This window comes from Sceloporus undulatus, chromosome 1 (assembly GCF_019175285.1).
Source record: "Sceloporus undulatus isolate JIND9_A2432 ecotype Alabama chromosome 1, SceUnd_v1.1, whole genome shotgun sequence".
Lineage (NCBI taxonomy): Eukaryota > Metazoa > Chordata > Lepidosauria > Squamata > Phrynosomatidae > Sceloporus > Sceloporus undulatus.
Window position 1 is genome coordinate 364,539,391 of NC_056522.1, and position 21,871 is coordinate 364,561,261.

The following is a 21,871-nucleotide window of genomic DNA, read 5'->3' on the forward strand; positions in this document are numbered from 1 at the left end:
CCAAAATCAATAGATGCTTAAGACCCATTAAATATAATGGCATAGTAAAATGGTGTCTTTTACATAAATTGGCAAAATCAAGGTTTGCTTTTTGGAATTTATAATTAAAAAAAACATTTTAAAGCTGTGGATGCTTGCATCTGTGGATAAAGAATCCATGGATACAGGGGTGGGGACTGATTATAATGCTGGTCACATTCTTTAAATGGGAGAAACTAAGAGGCATGTATTGAACACTACCATATTATCCTTGGTAATGTTAAGTCTATTTTTTGAACCATAGCAATCATTCTCATTGCTGGCAAATGGTGTATGTGTTTCTCTTTTGCAGGGTGGAAATTTGAACTGTGAAGATTATGATGGCCGCACTCCACTTCATGTGGCATCAAGTGAAGGGCATGTTCACTTAACTGAGTACCTACTGAAAAGTGGGGCAAGTGTTTATGGCAAAGACAGATATGGTGCTACCCCATTGATGAATGCCATTGAATTCAGGTAGGAAAAATGGGAAAGATACCTAATGTTCCTTCTAAAATATTGCAGGGTTCCCCCCCCCCCCACGACAAAAAAAGGGTAATGGAAGGTTGTTGTCCTATTTTGTCCATTTGTTGTTTTTTGAAGGCTTTTTCATTAAAAAGAAAACATAACCAGATTAGTGTAACGTTATTGCTAAAGTGTTCTACATTTTAAGAACAAATGACCAATGCTATTTTTAAACAACAAAAAGGTCCTGAGCTTTGGGTTCACATTCTTGTTGCTGATGCTGTTTATTTTTTTTATAGCCTACCTTTCCCCAGCCTGACACTCAAGGTGGCTTACAAGACTTTTTTTTTAAAAAAAAGCACAGCTAAAATTTTTCTTATAGTTACAAATATAATTAAACTATCAATAAAATTAAAATCAATTAAAAACAATAATGTTCAAAAGAAAACAATAAATGGACAATAAAACACACTATGCAGGGCATAGTCCCCTTGAGCAGTCAGTCTTCAAAAGTCTGAGGAAACAACAAACTCTTTGGAGGGAGGTTCCAGAGCTTGGGGGCAGCCACTGAGAAGACCCTCTCCCTCGTTCCCCCAGATGTGCTTCTGATGGTGTTGGGACAGAGAGATCTTGTAAACAAGGAATAGCAGTTGCTTACCTTCTCTGAAGAATACCACTGTGATGAGGATTGGGACTGTGGTGCTATCTAAAATAGAAAATATGAACAACTGTCTATATCCTCCTGTCCTATTCCTGGGTGAGCCAGCATAGATAGTCATAGAAATATTACATTATTGATTCATAACAAGGTGCACAGTGCAACCCTGGGGCCACATGTGGACCTGGGGATTTTTGTGGCCCTCAACTCCTCCATATTCCCCGGGTTATTCTTTTTCTTGCCCTAGATTGAATTGCCTCCCCTGGAATGATTCAGGAGCAACAATACAACTTATAAGTAGGCTGCAGGACCACCATCCCCATGCACTGTTTTTGAGAATACTCATTTTTCAAAATGAGTAATGAGTCTCTTTAGGCGTGTTTTTTTCGGGTTGGGGATGTTTGGTAGTCTCTGTGGATCCAGGAAGGTCACTGAGTATAAAATTGGCACCTGAGCCCATCAAGATTGCCCACCCCCAGTTTATCAGAAGGAGAGTAGGCAAGGCTGAGTAACTAAACTCTTCTGTCTATATAGTTTTATTAAGGATTCATATCTAATAAGAATCTTTATAAGAAAGAATTAATTGGCAACAGTTCCTTGGCAATAATAATAATGTTTTCTTTCATTTTCCTTCTTTTGTTTTATAAAGGCACATGGAAGTCATACAGCTACTTCGTAAAACAGGAGCTCACCTTTCCAAGGAAGAGCTGGAGAATGCTGGGACCAAACTCTGCCTGTAAGGAAAACAAAATTAAATCTAGGAACACAAGAAGAGCCTCTTTTGTGTACCAAAAGTCTATTAACCCAGCATCCTCCTTTTCACAGTAAACACTGTACATACTTGACTATAAACTGACCTCATGTATTAGTCGAAGGCAGGTTTTGGAGCCAAAATTATGGATTTTTATATAACCCATCTATAAGTCAAGGGTAAAACTTAGGGGCATGGAGCAAAGGATGTAAAGGATGAAGGAAATGAAATTAATGCCAAATAATGCCCCTATTTTCCTGCCCAGGCATGCAGAAAGGCCACTATATTCAGAGAAGGAGATGGTTCTTATTTTGATATGTGTTAAGGTACAGTACTTACATTGACCCGTGGATAAGTCAACCCAGGTTTTTTGGGTGGATTTTTTGACTAAAATTTTTATACTTATACATGAGTGTAAACAGTAATACTGAATGAAATAGTTCCATGTGTGGAAAGTAGTTTTGTAATACCTGTTTGTTTATGATTTAAGCAGATCTTAGCAGCACTGCAGTTTCCATCTCAGCTCAGAACTATTTGTCTTCCGACTTTCTTTTATGTTTAATTGATCTAAGGTGGTTGTGCAAAGTTCACCTGCATAAAAAGATATATTCCCAGGCCCGTTACACATGGGCTCTTGAGGCGCCCCCATCACGTGATAGGGGTTGGCCGGGGACCTAGCGTCCACACCGGCCTCACCCCTATCACGTGACGGGGACATAATAATGGCGGCGCCCTATACACACAGGCGCTGCCATTATTACGTGTCGGACGCATAGCGTCCGCACGTTGCACGGCGCTTATGACGTTGCGAGTGCACAATTGGCGCCTTGCGGCATCATAACCGCACCACGGGAAGAAGCACCATTTTGGAGCTTTTTATTTGCTCCGCACGGGAGTCGCGCGGTTTGGCTGCTGCGGCTCCCTCACGGAGCAACCAGCAGCGCTGGCAGACTGCCGCTTTTAAGCAGTCTGTAATGGGCCATAGTTAATGGGAAACCATATGACAAATGTGTGTTGTTGTTTTCTATTCCCCATTCTCAGCCTCGCTTCTAAGGGTGATGTAGATGGATTGATGGCTTGGCATCTTGCAGGTGTAGATATGGAACACGCTGATTATTCTGGAAGAACACCTCTCCAAGTAGTAAGTGCACCCATTGCTTGTTATACATGATGCAAAACACTTCTAAGTTTATGTGTAGTGTGCATTATCACTCATCCCTGTCTTGGTGTATGACATGGTATAATAGGAAGCATTTCACTAAAACCACAACTGAATGTCGTTCTCTTCCACTGAACTGCATAATTCTGCAAAGGCATTATAAATGTTCTGGGTAGTGAAATTCTTGGGATAATAGGTAAAGCAACTTAGAAACTCCTTGAAAGTAAATACTAAAGCCAGGAGCAGATTTACTGCCTCACTGACAAGGGAGCAACCACAGAATCATAGAGTACTTGCAAGGGACTACAACCCTCTGTCATACAGGAAGACACAACTAAAGTTCCCCTGAAAGATGCTCATACAACTCTGTCTAAAGACATCCAAAGATGAAGAGTCCATCATCTTTTGGGGCAGTCTATCCCACTGTCAGACAGTTGTCACAGTAAGAAAGTGCTTTCTAACAGTTAGGTGGAATCTCTTTTCTTGTCCTTTGAATTTATTTAATTCAAAGATATAGCTGTGTTAGTCTGTAGAATCAGTATGTAGAGAGATCTTGTAACACCTTTGAAACTAACTGAAAGAAAGAAGCTGGCAGCATGAGCTTTTATAGACTAAAGTTTACTTCCTCAGATGCATATGGTCTCGTTTGAATTTATTGGTTCATGTTCTAGTCTCTGGAGCAGCAAAAAATAAGCTTGCTCCATCTTCTAAATGACAGCTCTTCAGATATTTAATTATAGCTATCATGCCACCTCTCAGTCTTCTCCTCCCTATGCTTGAACATACTAAGGCCATTTCCTTTGATTGTCCTGGTCATTTTTCTTTGGACATGTTCGAGCTTGTTGATAGCCTTCTAGAATTATTGTGCCCAGGACTGGACACAGTATTCCAGATTAGGTCTGAAAACTGCTACTTTTCTTGATCTGGATACTATACTCTTTTGCATGTAACCCAAAATTATATTGGGTTTTTTTGGCTCCTGTCCCAAACTGTTGATTTGTGTTTAGTTTGTGGTCTAGTAAAACCCCTAGATCCTTTTCTCATGTTTGTTTTTCAAGACAGATGTCACTCATCCTGTATTTTCTCATTTCATTTTTCCTGCCTGGATGTAGTATTTTACATTTATCTCTCTCAAAATTCATTTCATTAGTTGTAGCTCAACTCTCCAATCTGTCAAGATCATTTTGTATTCTGATCCTATCCTCTAAGCAATTTCCTGTCACCCCACTTCCATTGATGTCATCTGTAAATTGGATTAGCATAGCTTTTATTCCGTCATCTAAGTAATTTATAAAGACATTACAACACTGGGACCAGGGCTCTGAGGCACCACTCTGCTCTCAAGGATGAAATGTGGTTGATGAGCACTCTGGGTTCAGTCTGTCAACCAATTACGGATCTACCTAACCGTAGCACAGTTCACCAGCTTGCCTATAACAATATCCTGGGACACCTTGTAAAAAGTCTTACTGAAGCATATACTTTGTTGTTGCTGTTATCCATCCTCAAGTCGATCTCGACCCATGGCGACCCTGTAGGTGAGACATCTCCAAGACTCCCTATGTTGCACCAATCTGCTCAGGTCCTGCAAATTCATACTCATGACCTTTTTAATTGAGTCCATCCATCTAGCATGTGGCCTTCCTCTCTTTCTGCTCAACTACACTTACAGTATTTCCCTGATCTACTAAGTTTATAGCTTTATCAAAAAAAGAGTCATGACTGTGACATGAATTATTTTTGAGACACCCAGGCTGGTGCTCAGTAATCACAGCATTCTTAAGTGTTCGTAGGCTGGTATCTTTCCTGGTATCTTTGCTGACTGGTTGGTAATTGCTCTCTGGTTCTCTTTTTTTCCCTTTTGAAGATGGGGACAACATTTGCCCTGTTCCAGTCTTCTGGGACCTCTCTTGTCCTTTAAGAATTCACAAAGATTATTCTGAGATTACATCTGCAAGTTCCTTTAGCACTCTTGGATGCAGTTTATCTGGCCTTGGAACCTTGAATTCATGTAGAGTAGTAGTTCTTCACTTACTACCTACCTCTTCACATATACTGGGCCGTTGTATTCTCACTGCATGATTTATTCTGTTTACTGTTTTCAGTAGCTGATTGGCAACTAGTACAGGTCTTTCAGGACAAGACCTGTAAGTGCAGTACAAGGTGTCCCTAGCTACTGCATTCTGTATTAAGTTGCAATTTATAAACCAAGCTAAAGGGCAGTCCCAGGCAAATGACATTTTACAGCATTTCAGTCTAGAATTTACCAGTCCATGGATTATGGTGGCCAGGCTATCCTGCTAGAGTCTCTTTCGTGATACATAATGTTGGGCTGCTCCAGACTAGACAGATGTGTTGGGAAGTTGTAGTATTTATTGCTGTAATTCCTGGGGTTATAAAAAATCTAAACACTGTTTCTATTGTGCCAGACTGTTTTTTGGAAATTCCCAGCACTAGCTGCAGCATTTTATGCCCACCCTTCAGTGTTGCTTTTTTTAAATTCTGAGATATATTGGAACAAAAAGTACCCATTGCTCCTTTTTCTTTTAATTTTTTAGTGCATCCGAGAAACAGCATTTTTGCATTATAGCACTATACTTGTAAAACATTTTTTTTAATCAGAGTAGAAAATTTCTTCTGCAAACCAAACAATGACCTAAGCAAGCTAAATCAGAAAAACAAACAAAAATAACCCTTTGATATTGCTACAAATAGCCTCTAAAAAGAATGGAACAAGTTTCCAATATATGGTGATCCTAAGGGTATGCCTTTGCCTTCCTCTGAGACTGAGAGAGAGTGGAATCTCTTTCCTGATTCCCAAATTCACTCAGTGAGTTTCTGGGCCTCAGCGAGGATTTGAACCCTGGTCTGCAGAGTCATAATCCAATGCTCAAACCACTTACACCATCCTGACTCAACATCCAGCAAAACCTAGCAAAACTCAAAGAATTATATCACAAGCTTTCACGCTGCTTTACACCTATCTGGAAGAACTATATTGCATTTTGATGCTGCATTAACTGCCATGGCTTCAACCTATGCAATCTGAGAGTTATAGTTTCATGCAGCACTAGCATTCTCTAGCAGGGAGGATTTCAGGATATTTGCCTATACATAATGAGATATTTTGGAGAGGGGACCCATTTCTAAACATAAAATTCATTTATGTTTCATATACACTTAATACACATACGAGACATGTTTCATATACACCTTCATATACACATACTTTGAAGGTAATTTATACAATATTTAAAATAATTTTGTGCACCAAACAAAGTTTGTTTACATTGAACCATCAGAAGGCAAAGGTGTCACTGTTTCAGCCAAGTTTTGAATTTTGGAGCATTTTGGATTTTCAGATAAGGGATGCTCAATCTGTAATACCTTTGACAAGTCCCAGAAATTTAGCAGATTTTCATATATTTGTAGGCAAATATTACAAACAACAATCAAACCCTGGACTTCCTGATTCAGCTGAAATCAAAATGAGGTAGGTGTTCCAAATGTTCTGTTTAATTTTTCTGTAATATCAGTGTGCAGAGGGATCTCTGCATCTGATGAAGTAGTCCAAGTCTATGAAAGCTACCGGTAATGCTACAGTTTCTTTTGCACAGTCTCAAAGGCGCTACTAGATCCCTTTGCACACTTACATTCCGGACTAAGATGGCTGTGTCTCTGAATTCTGTTTTATAATACGTTTTCCATGGGTGCTAATTTTACTTATGTGAAGACTTGCAGTGACTTCACTAGGGTTGGCATCACCCAGTGCAGTAACACATGGTGTCATCCCCCCACCCCAACTGACCTCCCATACAACACCATACAGAATCCTTAGAAAAGTTTTTTGTACTAATGTTACTCATAAATCGTAATTCTCATATATTTTATTTATTTATTTATTTATTTATATCATTGAATGTAATGGCAATCGTGACATAAACAACTGGCAAAAATTAAAATTATACCTTTAAATTACATTATCATAAGCACTAAATGTGCTTACCTGTACATAGTTTCATGTGGCTAAAGTGAAAATTTGGTAAGATGTGATGTTTTGGAAGAGAAATTAAAAAAATATTTTTTAAAATAGTTTAAAATGTAAAATTCTTAATTTCTAAAAAAAAACCCACAAAAACAAAACCTGAGGCCTTTCCTTTCTCCTCCCGCGGAGCTTGCCTCACTCACATCATCTCTTCTGTGAAGTTCCATTGTTTTAAAGGGATGCAGGCAAACACCACAGCCCATTTCTGCCTAAAGCAGTGGTTCCCAACCTTTGTTGGGCCGTAACTCATATTGAATTTGTTCAGTGGACCCTTATTATACACTGGGATTTGGTTCCAAGATCCCCCGTGTATAACAAAATCCGTGGATGCTCAAGTCCCATTAAATATAATGACATAGCAAAATGGTGTCCCTTATAAAAAGTGGAAAATCAAGGTTTGATATTTGAAATTTATACTTTTTTGAACATTTTCAAACCGTGGATGCTTGAATCCATGTATAAAAAATCCGTGTATAAGAAGGGCCGACTGTATGTTGTTTGAAAGGAGACTTATTGTAGAAGTTACAATGAACCATTCTCTTTCTGTTTTTCCTTGCAGAGTCTTCCAAATAAGCATTTGAAGAAATTTCTAATAAAAAGATGATTGAATAGTAGGATTGCACTTTATATTTTTTAGTTCTTTTACAGAAGAAAAGCAGTGACATTACTACTGCGGTGGGACTTTCTTATCCACTGGGGTTCAGTACTAGGATCCCCTGTGAATAACAAAATCCGTGGATGCTCAAGTCCAGTTACATATAATGGCAGAGCAAAATGGTGGCCCTCATAGAAAATTCAAAATCAAGGTTTGCTATTTGGAATTTATACATTTTTTGAATATTTTCAAGCCGTGGATAAAAAAAATCTGTTGATTAGGAGGACTGACTCTAGTACTTCTACAAAATCTTTTATTTATTTTATTTTTTATTATTACAATATATATATTCTACCCTATATCACAGAGTCTTGGGGCAAAGTGTGGATCAGATCAAGTGTAAAAAATGTAGAGCAGTTTAAATTTAAAACAATAAGGAATAATTTAAGAATCTAGGTCCCAGGAGTACATTTTAAGCAACTTTGCAGTTAAAACAAATTAAAATGATTTAAAACTTGTATACATGTGGGCAAAATCATAGACCCTATATGTAAATAAAAAGTCACCTGAAAGAAGCCAGGTTGGGCCTTCAAGGGTAGGACATTACCACCAAGGTGCTACATCCTCATGTGATGGTTGGAGTCCTGTTGGTATTTTATGCATGTATAGGTTGGACATTAATGAACATCTGCATTAATACCAAAGTTGTGAAAATGGAGTTGCATTTGTGATGCTGTTGCACATGCAAATGTTTCACACTGGATCACAAAGTCGGCTGTGCAATGTTACAATTCAACCCAAGGGTTACGGAGCATGATCAATACATAACTCTGCAGTGAGATTTATGCTACACAATCCTGATGGAAGATCTCTGACAGTGTATTGATCTCACTATTTGATGAAGTGGGGCAAACAACATGCTCATTGTAAACATGTTGATAATCCATAACATTGTTGTTGAATTATGGTGTTTTAATTCATTTGCAGATAGGAAGACATCGCCACAGGGCCTGAGAAGTTACTTTTTAAAGATAATTTGTTATAGTCAGAAGAGAGTCCCATCCCCCTAGTAGTCTTGTACTGTGGCCTATAACATATATAATAAATCAACAGGAAGTCCTTATTCTACTTTGAGAAATGAGAAAGTTATACTTACTTTTTAAAAACTGTAACTATGATGGTAGCTAATATTATCACTAAAATAAATACACTCACAAAAAAGCAATAGAGTTAATAAGAGAATGGCATAGCAATATGCCCAGGCTTGCCCTTCTTCTCCCAAGTAATGATACCTGAAAACAATATTTTTGAAAACTTTTTAAAAATCTAATTTTAAAATATAGACTAGTTGTGTCTTAGAAGAACCAGCTGCTCAAAGAGCATGGCACTGTTGATCAGATGCACAGGGTTGCAAAAGATCCTTAAAGCCCCCCTCCCAGTTTTTGCAACCCTGTAGATTTTACTGGAAACTAAATCAAAACAAAGAGACATAGAGCATTTTCCCAAAACTTATTTGCATACCCTGTGCCCAGAACTGGGCTTTACATACTGTAAAGAAAACATGAAAAAGCAGCACAGTATAAAAATAGCAATAGAGTTGCTTCATTCTACAGTGACAGAATCAGAGTGGCCTCAGACAATACTCTGCCTTTTCTTTGGTGACTCAAACTGCCCTGCTTTCTTTCTAATACCTGAGTAACAACACATTGGAGCAGTTGGGGATGAATAGGACATAATGCATTTTGCTACCTAAAACATATAGATTCATTAAACAGAGAAACAGGAGAGTCAAACAAAAGATGAAGCTAGGCTACCTAACAGGGGAAAAAAAAACATTAACAGACATAAAGAGACCAATGTAGATGACAAACAACAAACAGGCAAGCCACAGCACATGTCTTTCATGATCTACAGAATGAAGATATTCCAGGAAGAAATAATAAAATGATTGTACTAACGTTAGTGACCTCCAGAATCCTGCCTCATAAGCACTGAAACCGCATTTTGTTGGGGAGATTCTTTGTCCAAATTGCATGCTAGACCTGTCAGTGACCAAAGCACAGTAACTCCCTACATTATACCGCCTTGATATCTTCTGTATATGATCATGTTGGAGAAATACCCTAAAGGGTTTTCTTGCTTATATTTGACACCTTGAGCTCCAGATTGTCTGAGGTGTTTTATGCTGGAGGTGCAAATGTTCTGAGGTGTTTCCATTTTGCACTGGAATTGAACTGAGCCATTCTATTCTAAGGTGGTGTCACTAGGGTTGGCGTTACCTGGTGTGGCAACTCATGGTGTCAGTCCCCCACTGCACTTACCTCTTGTCATATCACAACATACAGAATCCTTAGTAATGTTTTTGTACTAATGTTATTCATAAATTGTAATTTCCATATATCGCTATGTTGTGACATAAACAGCTAGCAAAATTAAAACTATACTTTTAAATTACAATATCATATACACTCGTCCCTCCATTTGTGTGGACTTCGGATCCGCATTCCTCACTTACTCATGAGGGGCAGAGGGACTTAGAATGGGGCATGCACCGTGAGGCCACACCACTATTCAAGCCAATAGGACTTGAATATTGGCGGATTCCTGCTTTCGTGGGAGGGTCCGGAATGAATCGTCTGCAAAAACGGAGGGGTGACTATACATAGTTTCATTTCGTTAACCGAAAATTTGTGATGTTTTTAAAATAAATTAAAAAGAAATATTTGTTTTTAATTTTAAATTTAAATGAAATTAAATATATTTTTTAAAAAACGGAGACCTCTCTTTTCTCCTTCCACTGAGCCTCATCCCACTCACGCCATCTCTTCCACTGAGCTCCAGTGTTTTAAAGGGATGCAAGCAAATACCACAGTTTGTGTGGGCCAAAAGGCAGATGTTTGGGAAGCACTCCCCTTAGGTCCTAGGGGGTGTCACCTGGTGTGGTCTGTGCTCCCTGCACCCCTCTAGTAATGCCCCTGCCATTCTGATCCAAGTTCATACAGATTGGTCCAAGTTAATTTAGGTCCAAAACACACTGGAGAAATAATCCAGTTTGAGGCCACTTTAACTGTCCTGGCTCAGTGCTATGGAATCCTCAGAACTGTAGTTTATTGAGGGACCAGAGCTCTCTGACAAGAAGGCTAAATGTCTCACAAAACTACAGTTCCCAGGATTGGCGAGGATTGAGCCAGGGCAGTTAAAGCGGTCTCAAACTGGATTATTTCTGCAGTGTGTTTACGATGTCAATCCACCTCATGATGCGGCTCAATCAGTTGCACATTTGCCTCAATCAGTTGCCTATTAAAGCTCCTGCATGTTTCTTTCCTTGCACTGGCATCTTTACTAGCTGATACCACTTCGAGGAAGTACTTTGTTAGGCTCTGTAATGGAAGGATGAATAGTTACAATTCTGTGTTCAATACCCACTGCCTTCCAGAATCACTAGCATGTTGGAAAATACTGAACTAGGAATATAAAACAACACAATCACTATTCTTTGTTGTTCAGTGCAAGTGTTTTCTAATAAATATTCATATCCTTTATCCATAGGGTCATCCTTTCTGGGCTATATTTTGACACCATCTGCCTACACCTAAACACCTATTCAGTTATATCTGCCAGAGTTGCTACTAGATTAGAACATCCTTGCTGACCTGCCTCCCCCCTCCTTTTTCTCCCATTATCCCCCATCTTTATCTTTATTTTACCCAGACCCTGCATGAAACTCTTATTTCATTTTAATTGTTATTGTATATTAATGTTTTTAACTTCTTTTCTTGGTTTAATCTCCTTTTAGCATTTAATTATGTTTTTATGACTGGGGGGAGGGATGGGGATGTTGGAAATTTTTATGTATTCTCTTTTACTTATATCTTGTTTTACTACTGTAATCCGCTTGGATTCCTAGAGATTAAGCAGAAAATAATAATAATAATAATAATAATAATAATAATAATAATCAACAACTAGGGACAAAACTATACTATGTTTCTCACTGATACTGTATTGTGTCCAACATGATCCTTTTCTACTGACCAGAGCTTTTACACCTGAATTGGCAGTCTCTAACTGGCATCAGCATATCACAAGTAATGGTGTGATTCTTACCACACACATTTCCATCTAGTTTCATATGGGTTTTCTCTGTTCTGTCTAAATATTGCTGCAAGCTCTGAGATGCAATCCTGTAGAATATGAATCATCTCTATCATAGGAGAAAGTCTAGTGTGTATTACCATCATCACACACCCTTGGTGACTAATTCGGTTACCCAAACATCTCATTTTCTTCTGTACACACATTACCATCAGTCAGGACATCTGGAAGACATCGAACATTTCCAATACTGAAAATAAAAACCTTTTAACTGAATACTCAGTTCAGAAGCAGTGTCCAATAACTATGCAATATGGGAAATTGAATTTGAGGCAAGTTCTGCATTTATAAAAAAACCTACCAGATGTTTTCATAATACACAATCCCACAATTGCCTCATTTTACATGTTAATTTTAGATTAATTTTAGTAAATTTGATTGTGTTTTTTGATGTTTTGTAGTTTTTAATTGGGGGTTTGGGATTATGTTAAGTATGTTATTGTGATTTTGTTATTGTTACCTACCTCAATCCTTTGGGGAGAGGCGGGCTATAAATAATAATAATAATAATAATAATAATAATAATAATACCCTTTCCTCGAATTTTGTTGAACACAATGTGCTTTTTTCTTCTCCCAGTATTTTCCCTTTTAAGCCATGGCTACAGAGTTTATCTGTGCTCTACCCTGTCAAGCTACATGTCCTGCCTGCTTACTTTGCTTGCAACCCTGCATGCCTTCCATCATTTGATGAAGATTGTGTTCTGTTATTCCCTTTCCTTAGCAGCTGCTTCTTCCTTATCTTGTTGAAAATTCTTTGAATTTCTTGTTGACCCCACTATATCTGGACTTCACATTTCAAGTTTCCTTTGCTGAGCACAGACCACTAAGCATGGTCCTTATCTTTCCATCCTGCCATACTCTATTGGGCTTCCTGTTGCTTCCATTGTAAGACCAACTTTGTTAAAATTCTTACTTGCATTGCATCCCCCCTCTTTCTTTCTTTCTTTCTTTCTTTCTTCTTTCTTTCTTTGCTAAGGGTCTTATTCTTCATGTTATTAATGACTAAGCCATTTAACTTATTCCCCACATTTCCTGAACTATTAGATTCTAGCACTCAGTGGTTTTAGCTTGTTCTTCCAGCCTATGACTAAAACTTAACAGTTATTAACCTACTCTCTGCTTCTAGTGGAGGGGGAGCTGGCTTTACATTTGCATGAAGGTTTGTTATGAGTAAACACAGTTTTATAGTCTTTTAAAAAAGGTTTTACTGTCGCCTTTGCTCTGGCACCCAAATCCTGGCCTCTCTCCAGTAGGCCTTCAGGCTGCCCTAGGGCAGTCTCCACCTTGTATTATTTAGGCATCTGGTACAGACAGCTTCAAATAAGCTCATTCTGACTCCTCAGAATACGAGGGAAATAATGGGCTGTAGCATAATATAGTGGAATGGGAAAAGTCTATCACACACAGTGAAAAGATGGAATAAGAAGTAAAAACCATTCAATGAGCTATTACCACCCAGTTTTCCCAGCTAACACTAGATGACTTCTCAGAAGCTATCTTATCTTGAGGAGACAAGAGAAGAAGCTCAAACAGCTTGGTGAATTGTTACTGCCCAGCTCTCAGTAATAACCTGTCCCCTTCACCTGCTATCAGAAGTGATTGTGAGGAGTAAACTTGCCCCAAGGGGTTCAGAGAAAGCACAAAGAGCTACCTTCCAGGTCTTGGTGGTGGCCTTTCTTTTTCCAACTAACACCAGCTCTGAAGAATCATCTTGCCCCGAGGGAATGGAGAAGCTGACTAAGAACTCAGGAAGACACAAGGAAATGGAAAAACTGCCAACAGGAGGACTGAAAATGTCAGCCCTAGAGAATAGAGGCATGACATACCTAAATACAGTTGTCAATTTTATTTATGTTGTTGTTAATTGCCTTAGAGCCGACCTCACCACATGGCGATCCTGTGGATAAGATGTCTTCCAAGATTCCCTGTCCTTGACTGCCTTGCTCAGATCCTGTATGCTCAGGTCCCTGGCACCTCTGATTGAGTCTAACCATCTGGCATGTCATCTTCCTCTCTTTCTAATGCTTTCTACTGTTCCTAGCATCATGGTCTTTTCTAATGATTCATTTCTTCTCATGATGTGGCCAAAGTACAACAGTCTCAATTTAGTCATCCTGGCTTCAAGAGAAAGAGAAGAAGAATATATTGCACAGATATAAGAACAAATAAAACAGTTTACAACAGGGGTAGGCAACCTGCGGCCCGCGGGCTGGATGCGGCCCGGTGAGGCCTTGGGACCGGCCCCAGCCCGGTCCTGCCGCCGATTGCTGCCGGGGCCTTTGGCGTCACATGCGAGGGGCATAGTGGAGCAATTGTCTATAGAAGCCTCAGAAACATGCATTTATCTTAAAATCAGCAAATTTTTTTGCGTGTCCTCCATTTTTTATTTAAAAAGTGCCCTCCATTTGAAAATTTTGTCCTACATTTGTCCCGGTTTATTTATTTAATTTTTTTAAAAATTATTTATTTATTTATTTATTTATTTTATTTTATTTTTTGCTTCGGCCCCCCAGTTGTCTGAGGGACAGCAACCCGGCCCCCAGCTCAAAAGGGTTGCCTACCCCTGGTTTACAAGAACAGTTATCAAGCTATGTAGAGACATTACCCATCCTTGCCTTACATAATGTAACTAGTAATTGCATAAACTTGCTTAAGAATTCAGCAGTTCTACAGGATACATCAGATAACAAAATACAGACCTTGGCATGAGATGAAAGACCCTTAGATGTTTTAAACAGTTGAGTGACATATTTAATTCTATGGTCACCATACATGGGGAATTATAGCAGAACACGGATTAGATCCTCAGCTGAAAAAAATTGCATCAACAGACTCTGTATTCAAAAGGTAAACTCTTATAATCATATGTTTGGACTTCTAAAGGAGTCTAAAGGAGTCTATAATCTAGCCTGAGTAATGGCTATCCTCAGTTTAATATCCATTATGTCCACTATGTATCTTGGTAGAGACAGGTACAATGGGACAAAAGAAATATAGAATGGATTTGTTTGACAAGATTTGTTTGGTGTCATTTGTGAGTGCATCTCAGTATCATTTGCAACAATAAACATTTGGCTTTATCATGGCCTTGGGACAAAAGAAATGATACTGAGAAATCCAGATTCATGGCAGTCATGTGCATTCTATGTATCCATATATGAGGGCCCTCTACACCCAGGGTCATTAGAAGAATCTCAGATAATTGTCAAAATATGAATTTTAATCAAAAGAGCTAATCTAAGAGTGTCAGCTCATGATTCTTTGTTCTGCATGGAAGACAGCTAGGTTTGTAGAGATGGACATAACCAAAAATCTGCACCAGAAGTTGTTTTCCACTTTCCCCTGTTGGGCTAAATTTATTAAACCCCATAACTGAGCCCTAAATAAAAGCATAGGGAGAATCCTGGTTTTAACAGAGTTCCAGCACAGGCTGGATCAAATAATCTATTTTAGTAAAATCTTAGAAGACCTTTTAGACTTTTTCGGCTACCAGTGCACTGTTTTGGATTCGAAAAGACCAGTTACTAGTCCAATGAAAAACCGCATCAAGGTTATTTGTAAGAGGAAACCTGCTCAAGTTTGTTCCCATCCAACTGCTAATTATAAATTTATAATTTAGAAATTTGCTAAATACCATGTTTTTTGTCTTTTCATAGTTGATTGAAAGAAGTTCATTCTTACAATAAATGCTGAAATGTTTTCAGCAATCTACGTAGGCCAATTTGAGTATATAAAATCAGTACAGCATTGTCTGTGTAAAAAAGGATAGAAAACCATTGATTACAATCATCAACTGGAAAATACTGATTGCCTCCCTAGAACTCAACCAGATCATATCTGTATAGATTAAAAAGAAGGGATGCAAATAAGCAACCTTGACTTACACCTTTCGTGACTGGTATCAAATCAGTTAAATGTCCTCCATGTGATCTGACTCTCATGGATGTATTTGAATAAAGAGCTCTTATACATTTTAAAAGCTTGAAATCAATACCTAACACCTGAAGTTTGGTCCATGGGCATTCATGTGAAATGGAGTCAAAAGTGGTCTTAAGATCAATAAATGCCACAAAAACCCGCTTTACTATTCCGGCCAGGTACTTATCAACCACAGATTTTAATACGTATAAAGCAATTATCAACAGTAGACCCGCCAGATCAGACTACTGCCTGTCCTGGGGCCAGGATAGCATATTTCTCTACCTACTCCTCAAATTTGTCAAGGAGAAGTTGGGCATAGATCTTCCCTGATACATCTAGGAGGCGAAGTGGCCTATAATTTGAGGATTATTTCTCAGTCCCTTCTTATGGATAGAACACAATGGTAGACAACCAACTAGATAGAATTGCTCTGTGTCCTAGTCTCTGGAGCAGCAGAAAACAGACAAGGACATGGAGCAATAAAGACATTCCTCCTAAACATTAGGAAGAACTTCCTGACAGTAAGAACTGTTCAACAGTAGAACACATTCCCATAGACAGAGTATGGTTCAGTCTCCTTCTTTGGAGGTTTTTAAACAGAGGCTGGATGCTTTAATTGTGTGTTCCTGCATGGGAGGGGGTTGGACTGGGTGGCCCTTGAAGTCTCTTCCAACTCTGTGAGTCCCTATTTTGGGAGAAAGGTGGAATATAAGAAAATAAAATAATAATTATAATGACAATTCTGACTTGAATTATCCACCACATCCTCTTTCTAAGCAGCTCAGAATTACAATGAGTGTGCTTTCTTAAACCCATTCCAGATGATGATGATAATGATGCTGATTTCTTTCCTGCCTCTCCCCATGGATTGAGGCAGGGAGCAGCAACAATTAACAGACACAACACATCAATTAAAACACATGATAGTTAATATCACTTATACAGTAGAAAGGCTCCTGAAATACTTGCAATTAGATAAGACAATACAAATAATGTTTTTAATGTGATTTTAATTGTAAATGTTTATATGGTGTGTGCTTTGTATTATGTTTTTTATAGTGTTGTACACTGCCCTGATTGCAAGAAGGGCGGTATAAAAATAAAACTTTTATTATTATTATTATTATAAATACACCAACAATACACTGCTGAATTAAAAAATAATAATTTGCTTGAGGGCAATAAGTGTATAATACTATAATGATATAAAGTAGTACAGTCAGTGCTCCTTATCCATGGATTCTTCATCCATGGATTCAAGCATCCAGTTTGAAAATGTTAAAAATATATATACCAAAAACAAACCTTGATTATGCCATTTTATATAAGGGACACCACTTTATTATCAATTGTATTTAATGAGACTTGAGCATCCATGGATTTTGGTACCCATGTGGGGTTCTGGAACCAAACCCTAGAGGATTCCAAGGATCCACTGAATAGTAGTATAGCAATATGATAAGAACAAAAAGTGTTTAACACACGTAAGAGCAGTCACTGAGGATGAAAAGGAAAATGCAAACTGACTAAGTTTTTAGACTCCTGGCAAAGTATAGTCTATGGTTTATGAGAACCACAAATAGAGCAGCAGGTTCCAGGCAGCTGTGTGTCATAGAGCTTTGACTTTCAGTTCTCTTCCTCAACTAAGCTCTATCTGCAAACAGCAACCAACAGTTCCTTAGCAGCAAATCGCCCCAAAAGACCCACAGACTGCAATACAGTGTGACCTACCAGGGAATCAAAAGCTTTGCTCCCAGGAGTAAAACCTCAAAAATATTCCTTCCACCTTGGAATTTCCTGGGCTTCCAAATGCCATTCCAACCACATTTATGCGTATCTCTGCACGTTTTACTGCTCAGATGTACTAACAATTGAATAAAGATGGTGTTGATGATGTGAATGTATTCGATACACATTTAAGGCATGCAGAGTTTTATCCCAGATCTATTTGCATTGGGTGTTCACACTGCCAAGAATGCAAATCTTTTGGAGGGAAAAAACTAGCGTTGCTTATCGTGGGTTAAGAGGGTTTTTTGGCAGTTCCCTCCCCCAAACTTAATCAGGTGCATTCAGGATGCATGTGAATAAGAGATATTCAACCCAGATTCATCCTGGATTATTTTCCTCATCTGAATTATTAAGAGTCAGAGAGGTATTCTAATAAAACAGTAAGGAGCTAGAGAGAGAATGAGACGAAAGGCTTCAGTAAGGATCAGATAAAGATGCTGACTGGAGAGGGAGTTCATTTCAATCAGTCCAGAGGGGACTGGGATAAGCTCACAAGTGTATGTTAATGTAACCACACTAAGTTGAAGTAACTAGCTAAGAACCTTTCTTTATATTATTTAATAAAGTTACTGTTTATTTTTCACAACAGATGTCTTTGAATGAATTCTGTACACTTTAATGAAGGCAACTGCACTACCTAAGATATTGATTTAATAAGTTATTTGTGACCCTAGCCCTGACATACTTAGGGAGAGTGTTAAAAGGGTGAAAGCAGGGCAGTTATGACTGAGGGGGTGAAGTACAGTTGAAGAAGTAAAAGGTAACCTCAGGCATATAAAGAAGGTCCCGTCACAACTGTTTATCAAATGTAAAGGTAGAAAGACTCCACAGGCTGTGGAGCTCCAAAGCAAAGCTTATCTTATCCCTATTCTGCAGCCTCCTCTAAATCTTTGTACGAATGCTTCCAAGGAGAGTTCAGGCTTGATGTGTTCTAGAATCCATTTGTTTGCCATTTTAGCTGTCCGTGGTATCTTCAGCACTCTTTTCTACCACGACATCTCAAATGAGTTGATTTTCCTTCTATCAGCCTTCTTCACTGTCCAACACTCACATCTGTACGTTGTGATGGGGAATACAATGGCTTGGCCTATCCTTACTTTAGTGTCCTGAGTTATGTCTTTATTTATTCCTTGCCTTTCTCCCCAAACTGGGATTCAAGGTGGCTTGGTTCCAGAATAGGTATATTTAATGGCATAGTGAAACAGGCTTCAGAGACTGGAGCACTGTTTTTTTTAAAAAAATTATTATTAATAGGACAATGACAACTTCACCTACACCCATCAAGCTTCTCTTTTTCTTCTGAATATAGCTTAAAAACTTACAATAGCTGACAAGAGGGAAGAAGTTCCCTCTACTCCTATAGTGTAAAGTATTGTGTGTGTATGTGTGTGGCTTGATCTTCAATGGACAATTATATACTGTATCATTATTTTTTATGAATGAACATCAGCAAAGAACTCCACCTAGTGGAGATGTAAACCATTAAACTGGCTTGTTGTATAAAAATAAATTGCCTGTTTTCTTTGGATTCTCCTTGGAGGTTTGGCTGTCATCATGAATACCTGAATTTCAAAATGTTCCATTGTACCTTTGGTTATATTCCCATGCATCTTCACAACTGAATTATTCATCAGTATCACGTTGTTCCTCTTCAGACTACAGACACAACAAAACCAGATAACCGTCATTTCATGATGACAACACATGAACAAAGCATTTAAATAATAATACAATGGGAAAAGAAATCACTAATTAAATGGACACAAATCCTCCTTGCATATCTTCCCACCCTGAGGCCTTGTTATTCACCAACAGACCAACACAAACATTAACATGTAAATCATTTCTTCTTCTTCGTGGTCTCTGCGAATCACACAAATGGGTTTATTCTGCGCCTGCGCAGCAATCATCAGAAACTTCTAGAATCTCTAGGCAGAAAGTAATGTATCTTTCTGCAACTTTTTGGCGGTAGCTCCGCCCACCCGTATATAAGGCCCCTGGTGGCCCGCTCTTCAGTTCCTTCATTCCGCCGTGCTAAGCAGCTCTAGGAACTTCGCTAGCTTTGCTTGCTCTTTGTTATTGGAATCTCTGGCTATTTTGACCTTCGGACTTTCACTGACCATTCTCTCGGACTTTCCCTTGGCTTGATGACTTTCTTTGACTTCGGCTTGACTTCGGACTGGTAACGGATTCTTCTTACCATGGCCTCCTTCAAGCAATGCATTAAGTGCGGGGTTAAATTCCCCAGGGCCGATGGCCACGACAAGTGTGTCCTCTGCCTGGGGGAGGCACACGTTCAGGGCAGTTGTCCCCACTGCAAGGCCATGTCCACCCAAGCCCTCAAGAATAGGGACCAGACTCTCAAGGCCGCCCTCTATGAGAGGGTTCTCAGCCAGCCTAGCGGCTCTGGAGCCCCTGGGGAAGTGGAGGCCCCCAAAGCCCCCAAGAAAAAAGGGGAGAAACGCTCCGACCGGGACAAGAAGCGGGCTCGCTCGTCCTCGCCACCGGCTAAGACCCGCCGCAAGGGGCCTCCAAGCATGGTCTCAGTGCCTCCGCCTGAGTCGAGGCCAGTACCGTCGACATCGCCTGTTCCTGAGCTGGAGAAGACCCCGACTCCGTCTGTACCGGCCCTCTCCCGTACGGTGCCGCTCGAGCCCAGAGTCCTCCTCACCAGTCACCTCTCTGTACCGGCAGACAGCCTACAGATTGTGCATGTGGACTCTGAATCGGAGGGAGAGCTTCAGGACTCCTACGCTCCATTCTCCTCTCAGAGGCCGAGGTCAAGATCACCCTCGCCTTCGCCAACAAAGCGACCACGCTCTGCCTCACGGGACCGGGCCACGCTAGGTACCAAAGCCGACAAGGCTGCACACCATCGCCCCCCCCTGCAGGTCACGACTGGGACCTCTTTCAGGCATTCCCGGATCTCGTCCACGATCAAAGCACGGGACAGTACCTCATCCCAGTTGACCCGTCCCGCCTCCGCCGGGACCTCCATGCTCATCTTCAAGGCCGTCGTCCGGATGATGACACTTCCCGCCAGGATGACCGGGACGACCTCGGGACATCCGACCCTCTCCTCAGACGGCGGAGCCCATCCCCCTCGAGATCTGGCTCGGGCTCTCCTCGTTCTGCATCCCCAGTCTCGGATGAGGATGCCCCGTTTGTGCCTCAGGGCCCTTCTGTCCCTTCGCCTACGGACGACGTCAGGGCCTTTGCCGACAGGGTCATATGGATGGCTGACGCCCTCAAGCTTGAAGTCGCCCATCCGGAGGATGATGCCCTCGACTCGGTAGAGAGGAGGATCCATGGCTCTGCCCCGGCTCCACCAGCCCTGGCCTACCTCCCTTCCCTGGAGAAGATCGCCAAGCGCTCTTGGGACGCCCCAGCCACCATACCGTCTACTTCGCGCAGGATCGAGAACCTGTACCGAGTCACTCCATCTGCCCCGTCCTGGCTGTCGAACCACCCGAAGCTGAATTCAGCTATTGTTGAAGGGGCCCAGTCCACCTTCGCCCCCAAAGCCTCGTCCTCGCCCGTAGACAAGGACAGTAAGAAGCTGGACGCCTTGGCAAAAAAATTCTACGCTTCGGCTGCTCTAGACCTCAAGATAGCGAACTATGCAGCTTGCATGGGGGCCTACGTCCTGGTGGAGAAGATGGATCCCACCATTGCGGACTTGCCCGAGGACAGGAGGCGTATGATGGCGGCTCTCAGGAACGAGATCCACCTGATGGCTGGACAGCAGATCATCTCCGCCAGGCACTCCACTGATTGTGCATCCAAGATCCTCTCTGGCTCCATTGCCCTCCGCCGCTATGCGTGGCTCCGGTCATCAGATCTTACCCCTCAGGCAAAGGCGGCTATTGAAGACATGCCCTTTGACAACTCGGGCCTCTTCAATAGGGACACGGACAAGAAGCTTAGCTTCAGGTACCGGATGAAGACCACGGCTAGGAAGCACGGTATGTCCTCTGTACCGTCCAAATCTCCTCGCCAGAGGTACCCTGGCCAGCGCCCCTGGCACTCAGGAGGCCAGTATCGTTTTCAGCCCCAGGACCGTCCTTACCACCAGGACAGCAACCCCCAAGGCCGATCCTCCCAGTCACCTGCTCCCCCACCGGACAGGCGCCAATCTTCCCAACCCAGATACCAACAGGGATATAGGAAGAAGGAGGGCCGGGGCAAGAAGAGGTTCTGATGTGTTTCTGTGCACCTCGTCACCTCCAATAGGCTGAGCCCCTTCTTTATCACCTGGGCCGCCATCACTACAGACTCTTGGGCACTTAACATCGTCCGTAGGGGTTATGCCCT

At 40.7% G+C, this 21,871-nt stretch overlaps 1 protein-coding gene across 3 annotated transcripts in view; it reads left to right on the top strand.

Moving 5' to 3' along the window:
- Positions 1-11,372, top strand: part of LOC121936741 (60 kDa lysophospholipase-like) — a 35,541-nt gene extending 24,169 nt beyond the window's left edge. Inside the window, exons 12-16 of one of the 3 annotated variants that reach the window (XM_042479286.1) lie at positions 332-495; positions 1,791-1,877; positions 2,934-3,033; positions 6,484-6,544; positions 11,241-11,372. In XM_042479286.1, the coding sequence (XP_042335220.1) occupies positions 332-495; positions 1,791-1,877; positions 2,934-3,033; positions 6,484-6,543 (411 nt within the window). In that variant the 3' untranslated portion in view covers position 6,544; positions 11,241-11,372. Of the gene's footprint in view, positions 1-331; positions 496-1,790; positions 1,878-2,933; positions 3,034-6,483; positions 6,545-7,655; positions 7,789-11,240 lie in introns of those variants that run through there. The other 2 variants (XM_042479293.1, XM_042479301.1) reach the window with 2 other exon arrangements.
- The last annotated feature ends 10,499 nt before the right edge of the window (positions 11,373-21,871 follow it).